At 32.1% G+C, this 21,454-nt stretch overlaps 2 protein-coding genes across 2 annotated transcripts in view; both read left to right on the top strand.

Moving 5' to 3' along the window:
* The first annotated feature begins 5,086 nt into the window (after positions 1-5,086).
* LOC130453197 (uncharacterized) lies at positions 5,087-5,404 on the top strand. Its single transcript, XM_056792818.1, has one exon. It carries the CDS (start codon positions 5,087-5,089, stop codon positions 5,402-5,404), a length of 318 nt encoding a protein of 105 aa, XP_056648796.1.
* Positions 5,405-12,603: 7,199 nt separating this feature from the next.
* LOC130453365 (homeobox protein six1-like) overlaps positions 12,604-21,454 on the top strand; it is a 63,219-nt gene continuing 54,368 nt past the window's right edge. The window contains exon 1 of the mRNA XM_056793068.1: positions 12,604-12,868. The gene's annotated coding sequence lies outside the window, so the exon portion shown is untranslated. The remainder of the gene's footprint in view (positions 12,869-21,454) is intronic.

Genomic DNA, 21,454 nt, shown 5'->3' with positions numbered 1-21,454 from the left:
CAGAATGTCTCGTTATGACGAACTGTGCAACAATCTAAACATCTATATATCTCATTAATCATAAATTTTATTGAGTTAAACAAAGATTACCTTTCTGTTGAAAAATAGACTGAAAAATTAATGTCTTCTCTCTTTAGATTGTACAGGTTGTCCTGTTAAAAGTTATACTTCCTGTAAGTATTTTCAATGAATAATTATAATTTATGAATTTTTTTTTCAGAATGTCTATTTATGGGGAACGGTTTTCTTGGCACACGAATTTTTTGAACCAAATCATTTTAAAACGTCACCTTCCTGTTGAAATTAAAGTTAATTGTTCAGGTTGAGTGATCTCTATGTTCTCGAACATATTTATAATAACCTGACATTAGACACGTGAATATTTACACCTGATTGCGGCCACAGAGAAGAAAATTGAAATGCGAATGCTGAGGATGTCTTGGACGCAATATAAGACAAACATAGAGGTCCTCACGACAATAAAGGAGAGAAAGTTGCAGTATCTAGGACATATAATGAGAGGCGAGCGATATGAGATTCTCCGCTGATAATAGAAGGGAAGATCGAAGGAAAACGGTCGATCGATCGTAGACAAAAAATTTGCGCAGTTGGCTCGGACAGACGTCTACAGAAATTTTTAGAGCTGCGGTTTCTCGTGCGACAATAGCCATTTAGATCGAAAACTTCCGTAGGGAGATGTCGTCGTAAGAAAAAGAAGAAATTATCACATACTATTCCTGACCACACATTAAGATGTTGATTCTTTGTTTGAATTGTACCTTGAGGTTTTTCATCTGCCCATAAATGTAAATTAATAAAACCGTCTCATGTTATACCAGTAAACAGTACTTTTCCAACTAAATGTATCATCAACTCGTTGTTAATCTAGAAACTTATTTGATAATTTGTTAGCTAACCAACTAAATTTATCTACCTATCAATTTTTTTCCTTATGTAAGTAACACGATATTTGACAATATACACTACAATTAGAAATGTTTGATTGTGTTTTTAAACCTCCTGTAAGTATTCTCAATGAATAATTAGAATTTATGATAATTTCTTTCAGAATGTCTCGTTATGACGAACTGTGCCATAATCTAAACATCTATATATCTCATAAATCATAAATTTTATTGAGTTAATATGTCCTAACACTTAACTGACTTCCTTTCTAGCTAACAGGGGTACAAACTAACTCTAGAGGCATCTAGGGATTCACGCCGAGGCCCGGGCCTAGTGCGGCATAATTTGATGGGCGGCAAAATTTTTGAAGTGTTAAAATTTCAGAGATGAAAAAACATCAATTAAGATTAATTTTTGTGGAGAATTTTCTATAACTATATCAACCCAACGTAGGGAAATCTTGCAGCGTACAAATTTAAAAGCTAAGAGTCTTTTTCAAACTCGTTGTTCTGTTTGACACGATGCCTTTTAAGCGTTAGAAAAAGAATGGTCTGCAATAATTGACCCTCTGGAATTAATTGATGAAAGCAGAAATTAAAAACCGACTACATGTAATTTCAGATCGATTTAATGCTACTAGTAAGAAATGATAAGAATCTCAATATGAAGAAAAAGCTAAAGCACCGTCTGTATTCCAAGATTACCATCGTTGCAAAACAATTTCAAATAAATTTTTAATAAAAATTATGTATAAAAATTGATCAAATTGATTCCAACATTGAGGGCGGCATAAATCCGTCACTGGAGGCACCAACAGAAGCAAAGTAACCCTAATGTAACTAGCAGGCTACCAGGATATACCAGGTAATGAAGAAGCAGAGTATTACCAAAAAAAAGAGACAACGACACCATATTTTGGACCATAGAGTTACTGTAACTTCATGAGATTGTCCCATTATTAACTAACTAAACTGGCTGGCTGAAGAATTAGAATCACTCTAGTTCTTAGTCAAAAGAACTTCTCGAGACGTCAAGACACAACATCAAACTGATGGTTGGTTTTCAAGCACGTCAAATACCAGATAAACATGGTAGAGGATGACAACTGTTGATTCCTCGAGCAAGCCGAAGAAACAGCAGCGCATGTCTTGCCTATTTTACAAAAGGGCTTAGGTATCTCGAAGTAAAAACCAGAAAAATAGAAGGAATTTATGTGTTTTTGGTAGTGTTTATAACATGGGTACAAAAGAAAGGCAACAAATTTGACTATAGCAACTATAAAGGCTAATATGTGCCATAAGTAGAGTCTATGGAAGCATAATAAGAGATCTTATAGAAACAGAATACAAACACCAAGAAGAGGATGTACAATGTGGCTTTCGTGCGGGAAGATCATGCACAGATAATGTGTTTTGCATTAAATAAATTATAGAAAAAAAAACTAGAAAGGAATACGGCATCACGTTTTTTGTTAATTAACTTACAAAAAGCTTTCGAAAACGTATCCATTATAAAATTAAAGAAAGTACTCCAAGACACTACTTATAGGTACCCTTATAAAAGTCATTCACTTTGCTGGAAAGGGATTTTAGTCCCCTGTTGAGCAATATAAAGTTTTTTAAATTTGAAGCATACATAACTGAGAAAGATGTAAAATTTTCATAATGTTTCTACCAAAAAACAAAATTAAATGTTCAAAATGACCTCCATTTACTTCTTGACAATAACCGAGTCGGTTTTGGAATTCTCGTACATTTTGTTATCCGAACTTTTAAACCAGCAATATTGTCTGGTGTATTGAAATATACTTTAGAAATAATCAAAATAATCAGGTATTTTCGTATCTCTTCTACAAAAAATCTTTGAAGATACTAAAAACGCCATGTCATTTAGGTATTTAAAGTTATTAAAAGTTTTAAAGCTTTAAATTTAATTGTGGTTCATTTACCCGTGACTCAAAGAAAAGACATTTTAATAATGATTGGTTGTTGTAATAAAACACGAACTCAAAATTTTTAATAATAAATACTCTAATCAACACTTTCCGCAGTCTACAGTTAGCGAAATTGAAAAAAGTTGAAACTGGACATGTAAAAATATTGAAAACCGGGTAGAAACCTTATTTACTAATGAAAAAAAGTTAGAGATAAGTACTTCTAGATATTGAGGAAAATCTGCATAAGACAACTCGAGAACTCGCCGCTGACAATGATGTAAGTAAATCATCTATCATGAGAGTTTGGTATGAACAAAAATATCACGCTTACAAAGTTCAGTTGGTTCATGAGTTAAATGAAGATGATACTTAGGGCTTGTGGACAATTCCTTGAAATATGAGTTACATATTGCCGCCTTACATAAAAAATTAAGTTCTTTCTGTTTTACGCCTGGATCAGTTTCCAAAGAACTGAACTCATCCACCTCCTTAACACTCTATTAGAATAATCAGAATTAATTAAGAGCTCAATATTTTACAATGCAAAAAAATGCACAATCACTTGCCAATTGAAATCATCTTTTCCCGCATTCCGCAATAATTTGAGGGCATATTTACTGGAAAGTGCCTTCTACTCTGTAAACGACTTCTATTCTAATAATAATATTTAATTCCAATTAATGCTGATACTGATTTAATTTTTGCTATTTTTATGTTTTCTTTAGTTTTCACACGCTTTTGTCTATAAATTGTAACAATTTTTTGACAATAAAGTATTTTTCTATCTCTCTCTCTCTCTAGAAGACAGAATGAACGCAGATTTGCAGTTCATAAACAAAATACATTCGGAAGCGACGTTTCATTTAAACGGAACGATTAACAAACAGAACTGCAGAAAAAATCCTGGATGTGTGAAATTCACACTCCAGATCCTAAAAAAGTGAACGTTTAACTGGTATCATTAACAAGGAAATTATTAGCGCTTATTTTTTAAGGCCGCAGTTAATGGTGAGATTTATCTAGATTAATTAACTCCTTAGTGCTTGCATTAGAAAAAAAATTTCTTGTTGTTAATCATCCAAATGAAATAGATCGATCTATCTACTACCAACAAAACGGAGCTCCACCGCATTTTGCACATACAGCTAGAAATTATTTAAACCAGGTTTTTCCCAATAGGTGGATTGGAAGACGTGGAACGATGGAATGACTGGCTAAATTCCCCGATTTGATTCCTCTCGATTATATATATAAGCGGTTTCTTATTGGAAATGTGGCAATGAAACACCAAAGTGTGCAAACTTTAATATATTTTCCGAGCTTTCAAATACTTATGTATTCATCGTATGGGAAATAATTAATTAAGATTTTCGGTGGTTTTCAATTGTATTTATTCTTGTAATAATTTTTAAATGAAGAGGTCAAAATTCAATATTCAAATTGACGTTGATAGAAATATTGATTAATTGAAATATTGAAAATATATATATATATATATATATATATATATATATATATATATATGGTAAAATGAAATATCAGAGCCATTTAGAATTGACAAGGATCTGCGAAAAGGACACTGCATCTCTCCTACGCTTTTTAAGATATATCAGTAAACAAGAAAGTACAGAGGAATGGGCGTAGAAATTGACAACGATAATTGTTTTTAAGCTCTACATTTTTTTTCTTTTCAGAGGACTTTGATGATAAAATTTTTTTAGTTTCTTCATAAGACACGCGTACAGAGTGTATTGAAAAAAAAGTTCTTTGTGTTCAGATCTTCAGAGACCAACGATGTACTTGTGCAATATCGTTTGATGTCTGTTGATTGTAGGATGTCGAAATGCCGACGTAGCTCTTTGATAAACTCCGTTGCTTCGCTCGTGGAGCTCCCTAAGTACATCGATGGATTGCACGTATACTATTTCGTATTGTGAAACAACCACTTCGTTGTGGGGATACCCATTACGACCGATGTCAAGATCTTTGTTCACTAGTCGTTTTCCTGGCACCGTATCGTTGCTTGAAACTTCCTTTGGAAACGCTCCACCATCCTGTTTGCTTGTGGATGATATATCGTCATGTCCAGGTGGTTTGCCCGTCAACTGCTTAAGTTCTGTGTAGAATTAAAAGGCGACAAGGTGAATATGTAAAATTGAAGGGGTAACCATAGTAAATGAGCGATTATTTGGGGTGAACGAATACATTCGAAAGGATAGGAAGGTTAGAATCTATAGGACTTGTATGACATACGGAATAGAAACCAGAGAGGAAACCAACAAAACGAAAAGCGTGTTTCGGGTAGCCGAAATGAAAACGCCCAGGACTATAGTGGGAAAAACAAGAGTAGATCGAATCAGGAACACTGACATCATGGAACAATGTGGGGTGCAAGACATCGTAAGATGGGGAAGAGAAAGAAAAAGATACTGGTACGCCCACGTGAGAAGAATGGAAGAGAATAGACTTCCACGCATCGTATTTAAAGGGAAAAGAAAACCACGACGACCACCTAAGAGATGGATGAACAGCTGGCAGTCCACCTCCCAGGAATTGATATAGATGAACCTGCAAAACTAACAGATCATGAGATGTTAAAAATGAAGAAGAAGAAGACTTACCATTTTGTCCAATTCAAATTGTGAGTGCAAAATTTGAATCTTAAGGAAATATTGACAATGCAATGCGACTTTTTTTGTCAAAAGAATGGTTTTTTGCAAGGTTTCATAGAGCTTGCTGATCGTTAGGTAAAACCTATAGTAAACTAAGGTGTATACTTCGAATATTAAGATTTACTTTTTGCGTTATTATTTAATGTACACGGTGAACATTGGAAATCAACATTATTTACCTATAAGACATCCGAATATTATATTTTAAACAATTTCAAGTATTTTCTGGGGAATATCCCTTTTATATCCCTTCGAACAAACATTCCAATTATGTTTAAAGATATAGAAAAGAGAGTATTACCATATAAATAAATTGTTAACAATAAAATATGCCTGAAAATAAAATGACTTGTCATATCCTTCAGATACCGGTTACAGGATAAAATTATCCTCGTTATGTATTGGACGTAGGTATTTCAAACTCCGCCCTTACCGCCTTGGTTACGTACAAGCTACGCCTCCCTTTCTATACATTTCAGACGATGCCAAATGTAAATATTTACAAAAATGTTCCGGAAATTCGAATAGTTATCTCGATAGAAATTGTATTCTTGTTATTGTGAGTGGCAATTCCATTATCATTCCCGTTGTATGTTAATAGGTGTATAAAAGACACAGGGCTAGATAGAAATTCATTAGCTATAACGTTAAATATAGATTTGTAGCTCTATTTTCACTTGTATAAGCTAAAAATGCGGTAAAATAGAAAAATAAGAAATTATTCTACCATTTTTATCAGCGTATGACTGTTAAAAAAAAGTTAATTTTTTTGTGTGATCTATAACATTACTTAGTTGTTCAAGGTGTTTCAAGTTTAGAAAAACAATTTGGTAATTATTTATTTTAGGTTGCATAAGCCCGATTTCCTTGAAACTTTAGTATGTTATACAGTTTTTTATGGTGAAAAAGATGAATTTTCTAACGAAGTGCCCTTAATTTAAAGAATCCAATGGTAAAGAGAAAAATGGGGGTTGCCATTTGAAAAAATTAAGTTTTCGAAGTTTTTAGATAACGAAATTCGGTATCATTTTCTAAACCCCCTATATAAATTTTTGTCAAGGTTTTTCACAGATTTTGAAAGCTGTAGTCCGAATCCCAAAAGTATTAGACCTGATTCACTTAAGCTTACAAATATAATTTTTTGCTGTATGTGTCGAAAAATTTCGAAAATGTGAAATAATTAAAAAATGGCGGATTTTAGGCATACTATGCCTTATATAAAGTTATATTCAAATTTCGTGTAGATTCCAAAAATTCATAGTATACATAGTATTCCGTTTAAAATAACGAAGTGTTTGGATCCTGGAAGTTTCAAAAAACTGGAATTATTTTAGCATTTAGCATTTCAGAAAACCCATGCACGCAAATTTTGAGAACATTCGTCCCAGTACTTTCCCATATGCATATCGATTCAGCTCGTCGTGAAGGTCCCTGTAAAAATAATCATCAATTTCTATTGGAGACCTTCGTGACATTTCTTCAATAAATGCTTCAATTCTATTTGAATATGAATAATGTCATTTCTCCAAAATACTGACGATAATGAGATCTAGCTCTTCCATAACGAGATATGTTATTACGAATATCTCGCCAAATTCGCTCTAAACCAAATAATTACCAACAATTTCAAGAAAAGTATGTCTATTGACATTGAAATACATTGCTTGTGAATTTATTTCAGCTGCCATTTCGGGATGGATACCCCACAGCAAAAAGTCCTTAGTGACTGCGTGGAGGCCAACTTATGTCACCAATCCTGGGGATCAATCTACCAGAAAACATTTCAAGAACTCGTGACAGAGGTCTATTAGACGTATGTGAAGATGTTCGGTCTGCGCTTTTTGGTTTTAACGATTGAAGTTTTGCAGTTCAGGCACGAAGAAGTCATCTAATATATGCATATAACGCTCTAAATTCACTGTAACTTTGCGTCTTCAAAAAAGTCTATAATTCCTCGCGCTGATATTGCAGTCCGTACGGTCACTTTAAGCGAATGTAGCCGTTTCTGATGTTCGTTCGATTTTGAATTGGTTGCACTCCAGTAGCTGAAATTTTTCTTTTTGAAGTGTCCATTGAAATAAAATCCGAAAACAGGATGTTTGTAGATGTTGAAAAACACTCAATCATCTGATTTACGAAATCAATCCTCTAAGCAGCATCCTGAGGCTCCAATTCTTGCCTTAATTGAATTTTATAACGGTGCAACCCTAAATCTTTATGTAAAATGCGAAATAATGATGATCTATGCTCATTTAAAGCAACAGCACGCTTCCGAATAGTCAAGTCGGCTAGTCGCGAACAGACCGAATGAACTGTCCAAGTTTTAAACCGTTCTAGGAGACCTTGGAAGTTCGGATTTTGGTATATCCAGTGTATTCTTTTTCTCGACTCGTTTTTCAATATGTCGAGCGCCTGGTACATCATTTATGCGATAACCCAATATTGCGGCGGCGAGTACTGAAACGTAACGAGTGCGAAATACACTTTCCAACGATTTGTGTACACCATTTTTCCTACGACAATATAAAAATTCTTAAAAAAAAACGTATTTTTTAAAAAGAAAGTCAATTAAACAATATCACACATGTGTTGAAAAGTATAAAAGCTTACCTGTTTGTAAAATCAAGACAGTCATGGAAAATGTGTTCCTTCAGTATGGAGAATAAATTTTCATTGAACTACTTTATGCATCACCCAGTAATTGTAATGATTAAATTATCTTGCAGACACTAGTATGTATTTGAACATAAATCACAACAAACTTTCTATTTTTATTGTAAACACTGATATAACCTCAAAAAATCATATTGTCTACTTCTTCAAGTCTTCTTAAATTTGGCCTTTTGCCTTTCGGCACCCAGCCAGATTCATATTGTATTCGTGTATTCTCTCTATCGTTCAAGAACAAATATAACATAAGAAAAAGAAATATTTCAATACATGTATGCTTTGTTATTTATTAATGCATGTGTGAAATAAGCTTTTTTTCTTAGGTAAAAATAAGTGTGTAATCTATCATTTTCAAAAGTGGTGGTAAAATATGTTTGTTTTGGAAGGAAAAATCAAAAATTTGACGATAAGATTACAAAATTCAATTGCAGCAGATTATAAATCATTGGTAAGTGATTCTTTAATAAGTATTTTCTTCGAAATTAGTTCATAATGCAATGTATCGTTTTTCTGGAATTTAAATAAATTAATTTAAACAAATATTTATTGATACTATTTTTAACATAATTTTAAAAAAATATTTAAATATTTTAGTAAAAACTCATATTTATATTTATACGTATTTTCAATCCAATTGGAGCAAAATAGAAAAAGAAAAATGAATGTGTGTTTTAGAAAAAAATAATTTTTGTTAGCTTAATTCGTGGGAAATTTTGGTTAAAATTTTACATCCCGTTCTTGGAGATGATACAATGAGAATGAAAACCAATTTTCATTTCAATCGATACATAAGTATGCAAATAAAATGCATTTAAAAATTGATGATCACTTTCGCTTGCTTAAAACTTATCATTTTTTCGGACTAGTGTAATTTTTCCTATATTTTGTCCGAAAATCAATTAGATCTGTGTAATTTCTCCACGATTCCAAAACCTCGCCAGGGTTCGTGTAAATATGAACAAAGATCAAGTAGAAGGTTTTTGGTTTTTCCCAAAATCATATATAGAGAGGATTAGTATGCTATTTGGATATTAAGAAAGTTACTTGGAATTTTCTGGGTCAGGTATCGGTCAGTCAGATATGAGTGGATTATCGTTTTATTGAGGAAATTTGTTCGGATAAATATTTACCTGTATTGAGTATTTTCAAGTACAAGATCACATCGCCTCATGCTAATCACCAAATGTGTTATTGTCAAATAGACAATTTCAGAGCGTCCGACTAATAAAGTTTCCCAAAAATTTTGTCGGACAATAATACAATAACATTTTTTTGGCATTAAATAAATGTTCCTGAAAAACCCAGATTGCTGGTTTTCTCCGTCATAACTTTCGTGAAATCGACATATTTAACACAAATTCGAAAAATCCTTCTTGTTTTGCACACAAATAATAATAACGTAGTCATCAAATTAGTAATTATCAAATACCTTTACGTGAAAACGACATGTTTTCCGATTTTCCATGGGAAACGTCCCAACTGTCAAATGGTCGCATAAACAAATATGTTGTCGGATGGGGTGCGAGAAGCGCATAGGCAAATTTAAAAAACATTTCGTTCATCTAGCGCACACTACCTGTGTCAAATCCGAAAGATCGTTCGACGAGCGCACGAGAAAATTTGATCTACCGAAGTGAGTGCTAGAGATGGGCCTTTTGAATAATTATTATTATTAAGACAAAACGAAAAACCATCAGCAACATCTAAAATTTTCCAAAATGTGCAAATGTTTAATATTATATAAAATATTGAACAAAAATTGATAGAGAAAATTATTTCTTCTTAAATATTAGATTCAAAATAGTGAAAAAATTGCGTATTTTGAATTTTCCACAATAACACCTTTAAATTTAAGAATGGTTAGGTTAGGTTAATCATTTCATGGTAAATACAGGAAGTGAAGATACCGTCTCGGTACCGTACTCTCCTATATAATCTGTTCTCTGTGCTCGAACCATCGAGCGCTCGACTCACGTGCGCTCGATGCACGCATTCAGTTGTCGGACTGGGAGAAATCTCGAGCCAAAAAAGTAGCTTGCTGGTAATAATTTTTGGAATTTACTTCTTAAGAATCGATTTGCATATATAAGGGACCCGGTATGAGAAAAATGTGAGGAGTAAAATCTATCGATGAATGACCTCGTTACATTTTTGGTGCGCACCCTATGATGTGAGTGTAGGGTATAGGGACACGTGCATAGGGTATACTGCAAACCGACTATACCTATATGTTATTGGGTTTGTTTATTTCTGTCAGTGTCGACATACTTATATTGCTGTTTTTATTATAAATATCAATAATTAATATTGTTATTGTGAAGTTTTAATTTTTATCATTGTGTTCCGCTAAAGTGAACTGAAAGTATTTTCAAATAACTATGGCAGAAAGAGGTGTAGATGATATTGCCGGAACATCTAACAAACACGTGGTTGCAAGGTACGTTATAATTCAAGTATTATATGTACGCCGCTCGTACTGAGTGGCGTTTTTAATGTCGATTTTAACAAAGATGATGGATTGACAATAATAAAATTTTTAAAATCTGAACTGAATTTAGATATTGTTTCTGATAGAGCAATGGGGACAACGAGGTATGGTACAACCATTGATGCGGTATTTTCAAGATTCGTGAACCACGTATCTACGAACGTCCGTGTGTCTTATTTTAGTTACCATAAACCACTTGTCACTGTAATTAATAATGCAGACAATGTTGATTTAATTAATATTAAAAAAAATGATCATAGTCTGATAATAATAATTACATAATTTATCAACATTCCTAATGATATATTTATGCACATCTGAAATTGACTATTGTAAAAAGTTTAATGTAAAATATTTCGTCGATTAGTTATAATAAATGTATATGAAATGAATAAATTAAATAAATATATATTTATATATGTATATTATTTTCATTAATTAACAAATTTACGCTTTTATACAGTATCAATCTTTTTTAAGTTAAATAAACTCTTTTTGCGTCTGGTTAGACTATCGAACTTAAGGAGTAAACTTCAGTCGTGCGTCGGAGCTGACACACTCAATTTTTTTGAACGCAGCCTACTATCCTTTGTGGAGCTTTTAGAATTCTTGGTTTCATATCGAGGAGTTTTAGGCAGTTTACAGAACTTAAGACTGTATCTTTACAGCTACCAAAATTATATCAGTAAAATTATAAATCATCATAGAAAGTATGTTTAATATATATATTTCAAGTCGGATGATATTTATTAACCTCAAAACACTTCTCAACACCACTTTAACCTAAACGATCTAGCAGTGACTAGACGTGTTCTTCCTTGATATTTTTTCACAAAATTCAGACCAATATAAGCGAATTGTCTAGGTCTTCTAAGAATACATACTACTCGATTCTACTTTTCAAGTTTTCACTTCTATATTGAATAAGTCATTGCGAAACTTTTTGGGTGTTTTTTTAACACTTTTTCTAGCATTAAAATGAAAATTTTCACTGTTTAATAAGTTTTTCATTATTCGTAGTTGTTATGGAAATCTAGAACTGTTATGCTTAATTTTTTTCCTATATTTTCGTAAATATTATTCAAAATTCATCTAAATGTACTATTGTTCATTTGTTTTATTCAACTTATATTGTTTAATCGTCAACAATTGTGTATGTTTTTCCTTCCTGTAAGTATTTTCAATAAATAATCACAATTTATGATAATTTTCTTCAGAATGACTTTTTATGGCGAACGACTACCTTGACAAGTACAACGATCTAAAAATCTACACATCTTCTAAACCATAAATTTTATAGAATGGTATCTTTTTTTTTAATTGATTGAAAAATTCATTTTTGCAATCTCTACACTGTACAGGTTGTCCCTGTAAGAATTAGGAATTGCTAACCAATGAGCCCACCCATGGCTTTCAGATAGTAGTGTAGAATTATTTATTTCGTCAAACACACTACGGGGACATAAGTAATTATCCATTGAAAATTTATAATGTTCGAATTTATAATTTAGATAATATACTAAAATATAAGTTCCGATTTAGCAGCTTTCAGTGCCTATAAATCAGAAACAAAGGTAGTATGAGAAAACTTTTTTAATGTCACTCCCGAATTTTTTGTATCAAGTCCCGGAACACCCTGTATAAATTATTTCCATCAATAAATTTCCTAACAATATAATTTAATTTACGTATTCAAAGAAAAAATATTGAAAAATCATTTTTACAAAATTTCTGTCTGAAAAAAATGCCTTAAATTCTTCATAAATTATAAAGGGTAAAAAACAATTACCTTATATTTAAACACCTCAAACTATTACTTATCCCTCGATCTTAGAATCGTTCACTCTGTAGAAATTATGGCGGTCGGGATTAAATGGAATATCTGGTGGCAACACCGCTCTAAATATAGAGAGGGTTCACCACACGACAACTAGTTTCTCCTCTGGCAGTTGAATACGAAGTTTTATAAGAAATGTTTCTGTATATAGAAACTGTGTGAAACATCCTCCATACTTTCCATATCGTGTTAACATTTTACGGGATTGTTTTTAGACATTTTTTTAATAGTGAATAAATTTTTAATATGAGAGTTTAGTGCTGTGGAAAATTGTGTTTAGTGATTCTTTTTTTGGTTTAAGACAATCTTAATCGGCGAAAACGAAATCCAATAATTTTATTGCTGGAAAATGTCTGATGGTAAGATTTATTGTTTCATTATACCACAGCTGTTACCAAAGAAATTTAAGCTGTTGCTTACTACATATCAGCTTATTTCCAACATATAATTAGAAAATGTTTATCAGGTTTGACAGTGTTAGAACTAAAGGCTTGGACAGCTGATAAAAATCTGAAAATCTTGAAATACACCTCAATAAGAGAATCCGCAAATCTATGTTGTTAGCAACCGTCACTAATAGATGAATGAGTGCCTAGGGATACCTGGGACCTCCCAAAATATCCCACTTTAGCGAGGTAATGGCGCACTGCCTCGCTGGACACTCCTTCGACCCTAGTCATGAGAATTATATGAAAAACCAACAGAAATAAACAGAACAGGGAAGAAGACAAAAGTGGAAAGGAAACGATTCAAGGAAAACATTAACAGCTCATTCAAAACAGGAGATGATATCAAACAATCCAGAATGAAAAAAAGACGACGGACCAACAGACGACAAAAAATTTGATTTCAGAAAAAGTGACTTACATACAATCTTGCTAGGCTTAGAAGAACAAGTATGTAGAAACGAAAAAAGCTAATTCCAGATGAAATAAGGCAGAGGAAGATGGAAAGAAAAAACGAAATTAGGGAATATAGGGGAGATAGAATAATGGAAACCATTTGCAGGAATATAAAAGAGCTAGTAGCTTTGACAGAAAACCTAGAAGATGGAGATATAAGAAGGGTAATAGGGGAAATAAACTCCCTCGCCCGAAAACCAACAGGAAAAGAGAACGACGTTAAAAGCGAGGGATTCTAAGAAAAGTTAGAGAAAAAGAAAAGCGATAAAAGGAGAAAGTATCTCATCAAATTGAGAATGGGGTATTTGCGGAGATTTGCAGAGGATTAGCAATGAGGACTGAGAAGAAAGCGTATACAAAAGCTCAAAGCTCTCGACAATGATCTACGAGAAACTCCTCGCGAAAAAAGACTGGTTGAGCTGATAAAAATCTAATTATATTTTTGAAAATAGCCTAAATTTCTTCGGCAATTGTTGTACTAGTGTAGACTAGTTCAATTAATCATTATAGTGGCAGAGGTGAGCTTTTTTAGTCAAAGTAGAATATTAGAAACAAAACATACATTCATTTCGAGTTTTCTTTACATAATTCAACTAAGAAATAAACGTTTTTTTAATCGTACATTTTCTATACCTTTCAGTGATAACATTTTATTATAATTATTATTTTTAATTATTTAATACAATTAAATGGAATTGTGGAAATTGCCTGGGCAGTCAACGTGTTAAAAAGAATTTGGGTTTAATTACCACAAACTTCAAATCGAAATTGTGTCGAAATTTACTCATAAACAAACATAGGTTAGGGTAGATAAATTTTGAAACCAAAAAAATAATAATAGGATCAAACTCATTGGAAAAGGTGGAGAATATGATAAAAATGAAAGGAAAAATAATTGTTGTAGATAATAAAAAGATCTACAACTTTTGTATTTACTTTTTTTTTGTCTTAACCTCAAAATTTATCTGAATCGTGATTTTGACATAATAGCATTCAACTTTTCAATCCAAAAGTCTCCTGTAAAATACCAAGTTTTTTAAAAAATCGGTGAGATTTTTGTTCGATGAAGTATCTACTTTCTGATGGTGTAAAAACATATTTCCATCACTACAGTAAAGTTTCTAAGAAAAAGCAGAAAAAAGACGAAAACAACTCGCATCCCATTGTTTTTAATCATTATGTAGAATTTTTCACTCAAATTACATGAAAAACGTGAAATTTAATATTACATTGATCAATATAAGTAATTAGAGCCTGAAATTTTACTGAACATCTAAAAATTCTACTACAACTACTACGACAACTAAAAAATAAAAGTTTTCTTAAAATCCTACAGTTTATATACCTTTCAATGTTAACTTTTTATTTAAATTATCATTTTTTTATGATTTAATGCGACTAAATGAAATTGTGGAAATTGCCTTGGCAGGCAACGTGTTAAAAATATATTTCACGTGATTCTGACATAATAGCATCCTAATTTTCAACCTAATATTCTTCTGTCAAATATCAACTTTTTAAAAAGTCGACGAGGGGGTTTTGTTTGTTCAAATCTCTTCTTTCAGATGGTGTAAAAACATATTTCCATCACCGCGGTAAATTTCCTAAGAAAAAGAAGAAAAAAGACGAGAACAACTCGCAACCCATTTGTTTTTAATCATTATGTAGAATTTTTAAATATTCATTAGAATTTTTCACTCTAATTACATGAAAAACGTGAGATTTAATGTTACATTGATCAATATAATTAGAGCCTGAAATTTTAATAAACATCTAAAAATTCTACATATTGATAAAAAAATTTCTGTATGCGATTTTTTTTCGTTTTTTTTGCCTTTTCTGCAAAAGTTTACAGTGGACATGGTAATCTATTTTCACACTACTACAAAGTAGAGATTGTTTCAAAACAGCTGATATTTTGTGAGAGAATTTTCGATTGAAAATTAGGGTAATTTTTCGATATTATGTTAAAATAAATATTCCAATTCAAATAAATTACAGTGTATATAGGACAAAAAAAATTGAGTTTTTACATAAAAAAAAAGATAAAAGGTAAAAGATAAAAAACAAAAACTTGGTTTGAATTTTCCACTTAAAATTTTCAGGTCCTGTGAAAAGAATGTAAATACAAAAGCTGTAGATCTTTTTATTTCCTACAACTTTGCTATCCAACTTTTTTCCATAAGACTTTTGTCGGAAATCGAAATAAATACTTTTTTACCCTTAAAAACTCACCCCTTCCCCTTAACCACACCTCAAATCGCCCGTAAATTATTTTTCTTTTCATTTTTATTAAATTCTTCTCCTTTTCCAATAGATTTCATCCTACGATTATTTTTTTCACTTTATATTATTTTTCAATGCTTCCACCCTGGTCAAACAACTAAGCAAAGTGGACAAAAGAATCAATATTGTGTTTAAATTCATATTTCAATATCCCGAAATTAATTTGTTGAAATATTCGAAAAATATTTTTAGAAACAAAACTTGCAATGAAACTTATCTTTATCAATCTAACGGTGACTGATTATGAAGAAGAGAAAACGTCGCATTTTATACAAAACCAGATACCACACAAGATGAATTATTCTCATTCTTCAAGTACATTTTATATATCACCCACGCAAATAAAGACGAATAATATGTAATTCAATACTTGCTCTCATTGTGTTACAATTTCTTTGTAAAACGTAAACATAAATATAAATTTAAGTAAAATGTAAGTCACTAATAAGTTTTTCGTATCATACGAAGGTTGCTACTCAAGATTTGAGATAAGGCAACACTGTACGCGTATATGTCAAATCTGACATTGACATAATAATTTTTTTTAATCGTGAATGTACACAGAACATGTTGTCATACGAGTAAAATTTGAGTTGTTTACAGATACTTGGAACAATCATGAAAAATGTCGTACAGTCTTTGGCACCCAATGATTTCTTATTCCCGCAGATCAAATATAAATTGCGAGGTCAAAGTTTTTCTACACCTGAAGAAGCAGTTGATGCGTTCAAATAACACGTTTTGGAGGTACTTCTTGTCTATCTCAAAACATAAGTAGCAACCCTCGTACAAGCCTTTTCATCGAAGTTATTTAATACTTTTTCAAACTACTTTTCGAAATCATTGCATTTATGTCGTGACATTCATAGAGTCCGTACTATGATAGAACGAATCAGAGGTGTAGCAAAAAGGCATGAAGAAAACCTCCGTGAAGATGCTAATCACATGGTGTTTCAACTTTTGGTAAATGTAGCGACCGCAAACGACTGAAGAGAACAAAACCATTTGAACTGGTATAACGAAATAAATTGCAAAGTTGTACATTTGTACAACGTTATAAAATGATGTTAAATAAAAATTTTGAAAATCCATTGGGACATCTTAGTAATTCATTGTTTTAGTATAAATTAAAAAAAAAAGATAATGTGATACGCGCCAACTCGTTCCGATTCTTTTTGATATTGAATATTCATAGGTTAACTTAAATCTCATATAAAATTTATTTCTTTTTTGAAATCTAATAGATTAACATTGATTTCACTGGGTTTATATAATTTTTTTATAAATAAAATCTTTACTAATAAGCAAAATATATTTTATACCTAGCAACATCTGCACATTCATCTTTTACTAAACCTAACCTCTCTCAATCATTGTAAATTATCCCATTAACAAATTTGTTTGTCATTCAGTTTCTTTTTTAGTCTGGTCTCCATTTAGCTTTAACTGATTCCATAGAAGGGCAAGTCTGTATGCTATTCCATTTCCCTTCGCTCTAGTTTGTCCTGGAACTCTTTAGAAAGTAATTTCATCCTTTTTACCTTGTCTAGACAACTCGACCAGAAATTTTCAAACCATGTTAGATATCATGACACTGGAGCTCGAAGGTCTTGGTAATCGGACAAGATGATAATCTTCTGTGTAAAGTTTGTCCAGTTCCTTCTAACTCTAGTTTGTTTTGAAACCTTTTGGAGCGTATGAGTCTGTCTGCTATTCCGTTTTCTTCCACTCCAGTATGTCCTGGAACCCTTTAGAGAGTAATTTCATTCTTTTTACTTTGTCTATATAACTTGACCAGACATTTTTAAACCGGTTTGCAGTATAGGCTTAAACAGTTTATGACCTATAATGTTGAGGTTTATTTACATTGTCCCTTTCAAATAATTTCTAGGAAGGTCTGACCAAACTGAAACAGAAAGTAATCGAAGAATTTAAATAAATTATTTAAGCTAGTTCAGTGATAGTAAAAGTGAATTATTATAAGTTAGTGTAGTGTATAGTGTTTAAATAAATTAAGAACGTAAGAGACACGTCACGAATAGAAACCGTGTAAAGAAAATAAGAAAAACATTACAGAATTACAACTAGTCAAAGTTCTTAATTTTATCACTTAGTGACTGAACGATCATCTAAACTCTAAGGCACCAGTAAACATAGCTTCAAATTTTGAATACAATTAGTGTTTAGTGTATAAACAACGGAAAAACTGAAATATTTTGCAATTTCAATACATTTTTCTAGAAATGAAATTAATAATAGAGCTTTTATTTATCGCGAACAGTCACTCGCCAAATTCAGGGCTTAAATCTCAATAATATGGTGATGGATATCGGTTCTGTAGTATTCACATCCGGCCAAGCTTACGGGGCACTTTCGAGAGTTCAAGTGACATCTAATTGATGTCAACTTTGGAAGTATTAACGCACAGGAATCCTCTATTTGTGAGTACAATAGACTAAGGAGCATTTATCGTTTAGATTTGTCAAAAATAATAATATCAAAGCCTCCGATAAAACCCATAGAGAGCTTTGGGAGAGTGGGCTTTGAGAAAAACTGTAGCTGAAGCTAAAGAAGTAGTACCGGAAAAGAAAAAGAGGAAGACTACTTACAAAAATAAAAAAAGCTCCTAAGATAGAGACTGGGCTTTAAGAAAATTTATTGTTGGTATTTAAGATGCTGAGCGTACTGGAAAGATAAAAGATTTTCAATGCTAATGTGGTCACTAAAAGATATTGCTTGATTAGCTGATTACGTGGTAACTTGAGACAGAAGGTTCCCTAAGTAGGGAAATCAATCAACTTGGTATTACATGGATCTCACAACTTTTTACAGTAGAAGAACTGAGTTGGAGATGGCAAGTACGTAACATGAAAGAGGAAACTGGAACAAAAAGTTTAAATGAGTAAATTATTATCGTTGTTATCAAATAATATTTGAGGAAAAACAATGCATCTGAATCTTTTCTTTTCGTATCTTCTCCAGTTTCACAAATAAATAAAATTAACTCACATGATTTCGTAAATTATTTTTGCATTGTATTTCGTTTTCAGAGCATGCCCATTATTTTGCCTAATTCTTTGAGATACTGTATACACTACAACAACACTCATAATTACACTGTCTGACGCGCGTTTCGATAACCAAGATATCGTCTTCAGAGACTGAAGGTAAGCTAATAACCTGAGTTATTAGGTTTACGTTAAGTAAAGTCATTAGGTTTTAGTTTACCTTCAGTTTCTGAAGACGATAACTAGGTTATCGAAAAACAGGTCAGACAGTGAGAGTGTTGGCGTAGTGGTGGTGTAAACAGTGTATTAGTTATTTCTTTGAGGATATGTTTATTCAATCAGCTTCGATTTCCACAATATTTCATTAATTTCATATTATCCAATGAGCTATTTTGTTTTTGTCATCTTGTTACCGACTCTCCAAAAATCACTTTACAATTCCAACGCAGTTCGAATTCCGCAAGCTTCTCTCCACTAGTTGAGAAATGACATATCCACTTGAGACCATGTTTTGACAAGTCTAGTCGCCGATAGCCGCGAGACACTCTCAGATATCCACTCTCGAGAGTGCGTCCATTGATTTTAAGCAGTCTCGAGTGCAGCTCGCGAGAGTATTAATCTTAGGTGGAAACGCACCTTAAGCCGATGTAGGAGCCCCTAGACTTGAACGACGGGGCTTAACTTGGTTGAAGTTTGAATAACTTAGCCCTGGTCATTATAGTCAGCCAAGCCTGGCTGAACTCTGGGTAACCCCACCTCGGCCATCCTTTAGTTAGCCAGTCTTGGCAGAACTCTGAATAGCTATATAAAGTTTTGTTCTAATATCTTATCCAAATAGATATTTTAACAATAAAAGTAATAATTTTTTATGAATAAAATTTTTTATGCATAAAGGACAATAAAAAATAGGGAACGAGTACGATTTCCGCGGCGCTTGGATTTGACCAAGCCATTTTGTAATTAAATCTTCAAAAGACTTCTGGGGAGGTGTCCCAGGCGTGCTGGATTCACCCGTTACCCGGGCGCCTACCAGCTAAAAACCCACCCTCTTCTCTACCGACGCATATGGAACCGTTCTTAGCGAACATCGCGTCACATGCGTCGGCTTTACTCTCGACTCCTTTTTTCTCTCTTCTTTTTTTCTTTTTTGGTCTGTAATTTAAATAAGAGTAAAAAAAGTTACAACAAGAGGGATAACACATAATAAATAAATAATACATAACATATAATATAATATCTACTGACACTTACACCCGAAAAATTGTATAGATAAAAATTCCTACTCCTAATCTTACCCTACGTTAAAAGTTTATTGTATAAATAAAACCTATGCTAATCCTATTTTTAAAAAAATTGTATAATATAAAGTTTTGAGTATAAATAAAACTTACACTCAACCTAACCTAACTTAACCTAACCTAACCTAACCTTCTCGTAGTGCACTTTGAGTGTAAAAAATTCAAAAATCGTGATTTTTTTACAGCAAAAATTATCCAAAAATTTTTTTTCGCATGAGGATTATTTTAGTTTTATTTTATTATTATTATTTTTTAATGAGGGGCTTCGCGAGTTGGAAGAGGGAAGATTGGGGGCATATAAATTCGGAGCGGATAGATTTTTTACAGTCATTTTTCTTATTCGGTTGATTTTGTCGTTAAAAATAGGATAAATGATGCAAAAACAATTGCTAGAGAACTTTTTCAGGATAATTGTGAAATACTACAGTCGTGTGGTTTTTCAATTATAAAACAAACGAAAATAAATAACTTCTGAAAGCATTCAGAACGTAATCTTTGCTCGAAAAAGGATATTTTTACATTAAATTACTAATTAAACCTTCAAACTATCATGAAATATTTTTTTTATTTTATAAATAATGAAAAACAACCGACAATTCTTTATGGAAAACATCAAATTATTCATGTATTTATCGTATGTTAAGTTATATTCATTACAGAGTGATGAAAGTTATCAAAAATGACTGATTTTGTTATAAAAATATGTTTTTTTCAATATAATTTTGGAGTATTAGGGTAAATAATATGAAAATTAAATAAAAAATCTTTTGTTAATTGAATTACAAGATTCATATTGAATTTAAAGTGATCAAATATTCATTTGAAACGAAATATTGAACGCCATCTGTTCAATGAAACGAATTTTGAACTAACGTTTGACTATAACTTTAATTATCGATATCTCGAAAACGAAGCGAGATATCAAAAAATTTCATTCTTCATTTTCGACTTATTTTGGCCTAATTAAGCCGCTCCTGATACCGTACTCTCCCCAAAAATAGTATTAAGTCATAAAACTATAATTTTATTAACAGTATAAAAAAAACCAGGGCTGGTCCAGGCTTGCAAACGGCTTCCAAGCTAGGGCCAGAATTGTACATACTTGGCCCATGCCCGGGCCTATACTGGGCCCATCGTAAAATCCCATGTGGGAGAGGATCTAAGACGATATGTCCTCGATACTCAAATCTGCGAACTTCTGAAATGCTATTAAATTTTTTTATCAGCTTTCGTTATTGAGATGCGTATTAATTAATTGAAAAAATATAACTTATTATTAATGTCTTCTACAAATTCAACTTGTATTTCAAAAGAATAGAATTAAATTTAGGTATGTGCGTTGTTTTGAAACACTAGATATATACGATCATGTAATAACAGACAACGCGATTCTAAAAATAGTGCCAATATGTCGGCAATCAGGTCGTTTTCTTTAAATAAACTCCCGAGGG

Source organism: Diorhabda sublineata, chromosome 2, assembly GCF_026230105.1.
Source record: "Diorhabda sublineata isolate icDioSubl1.1 chromosome 2, icDioSubl1.1, whole genome shotgun sequence".
Taxonomy (NCBI): Eukaryota; Metazoa; Arthropoda; class Insecta; order Coleoptera; family Chrysomelidae; genus Diorhabda; species Diorhabda sublineata.
Note: the sequence above shows the minus strand (reverse complement) of the source record. Positions and strands in the feature narration are given on the sequence as shown.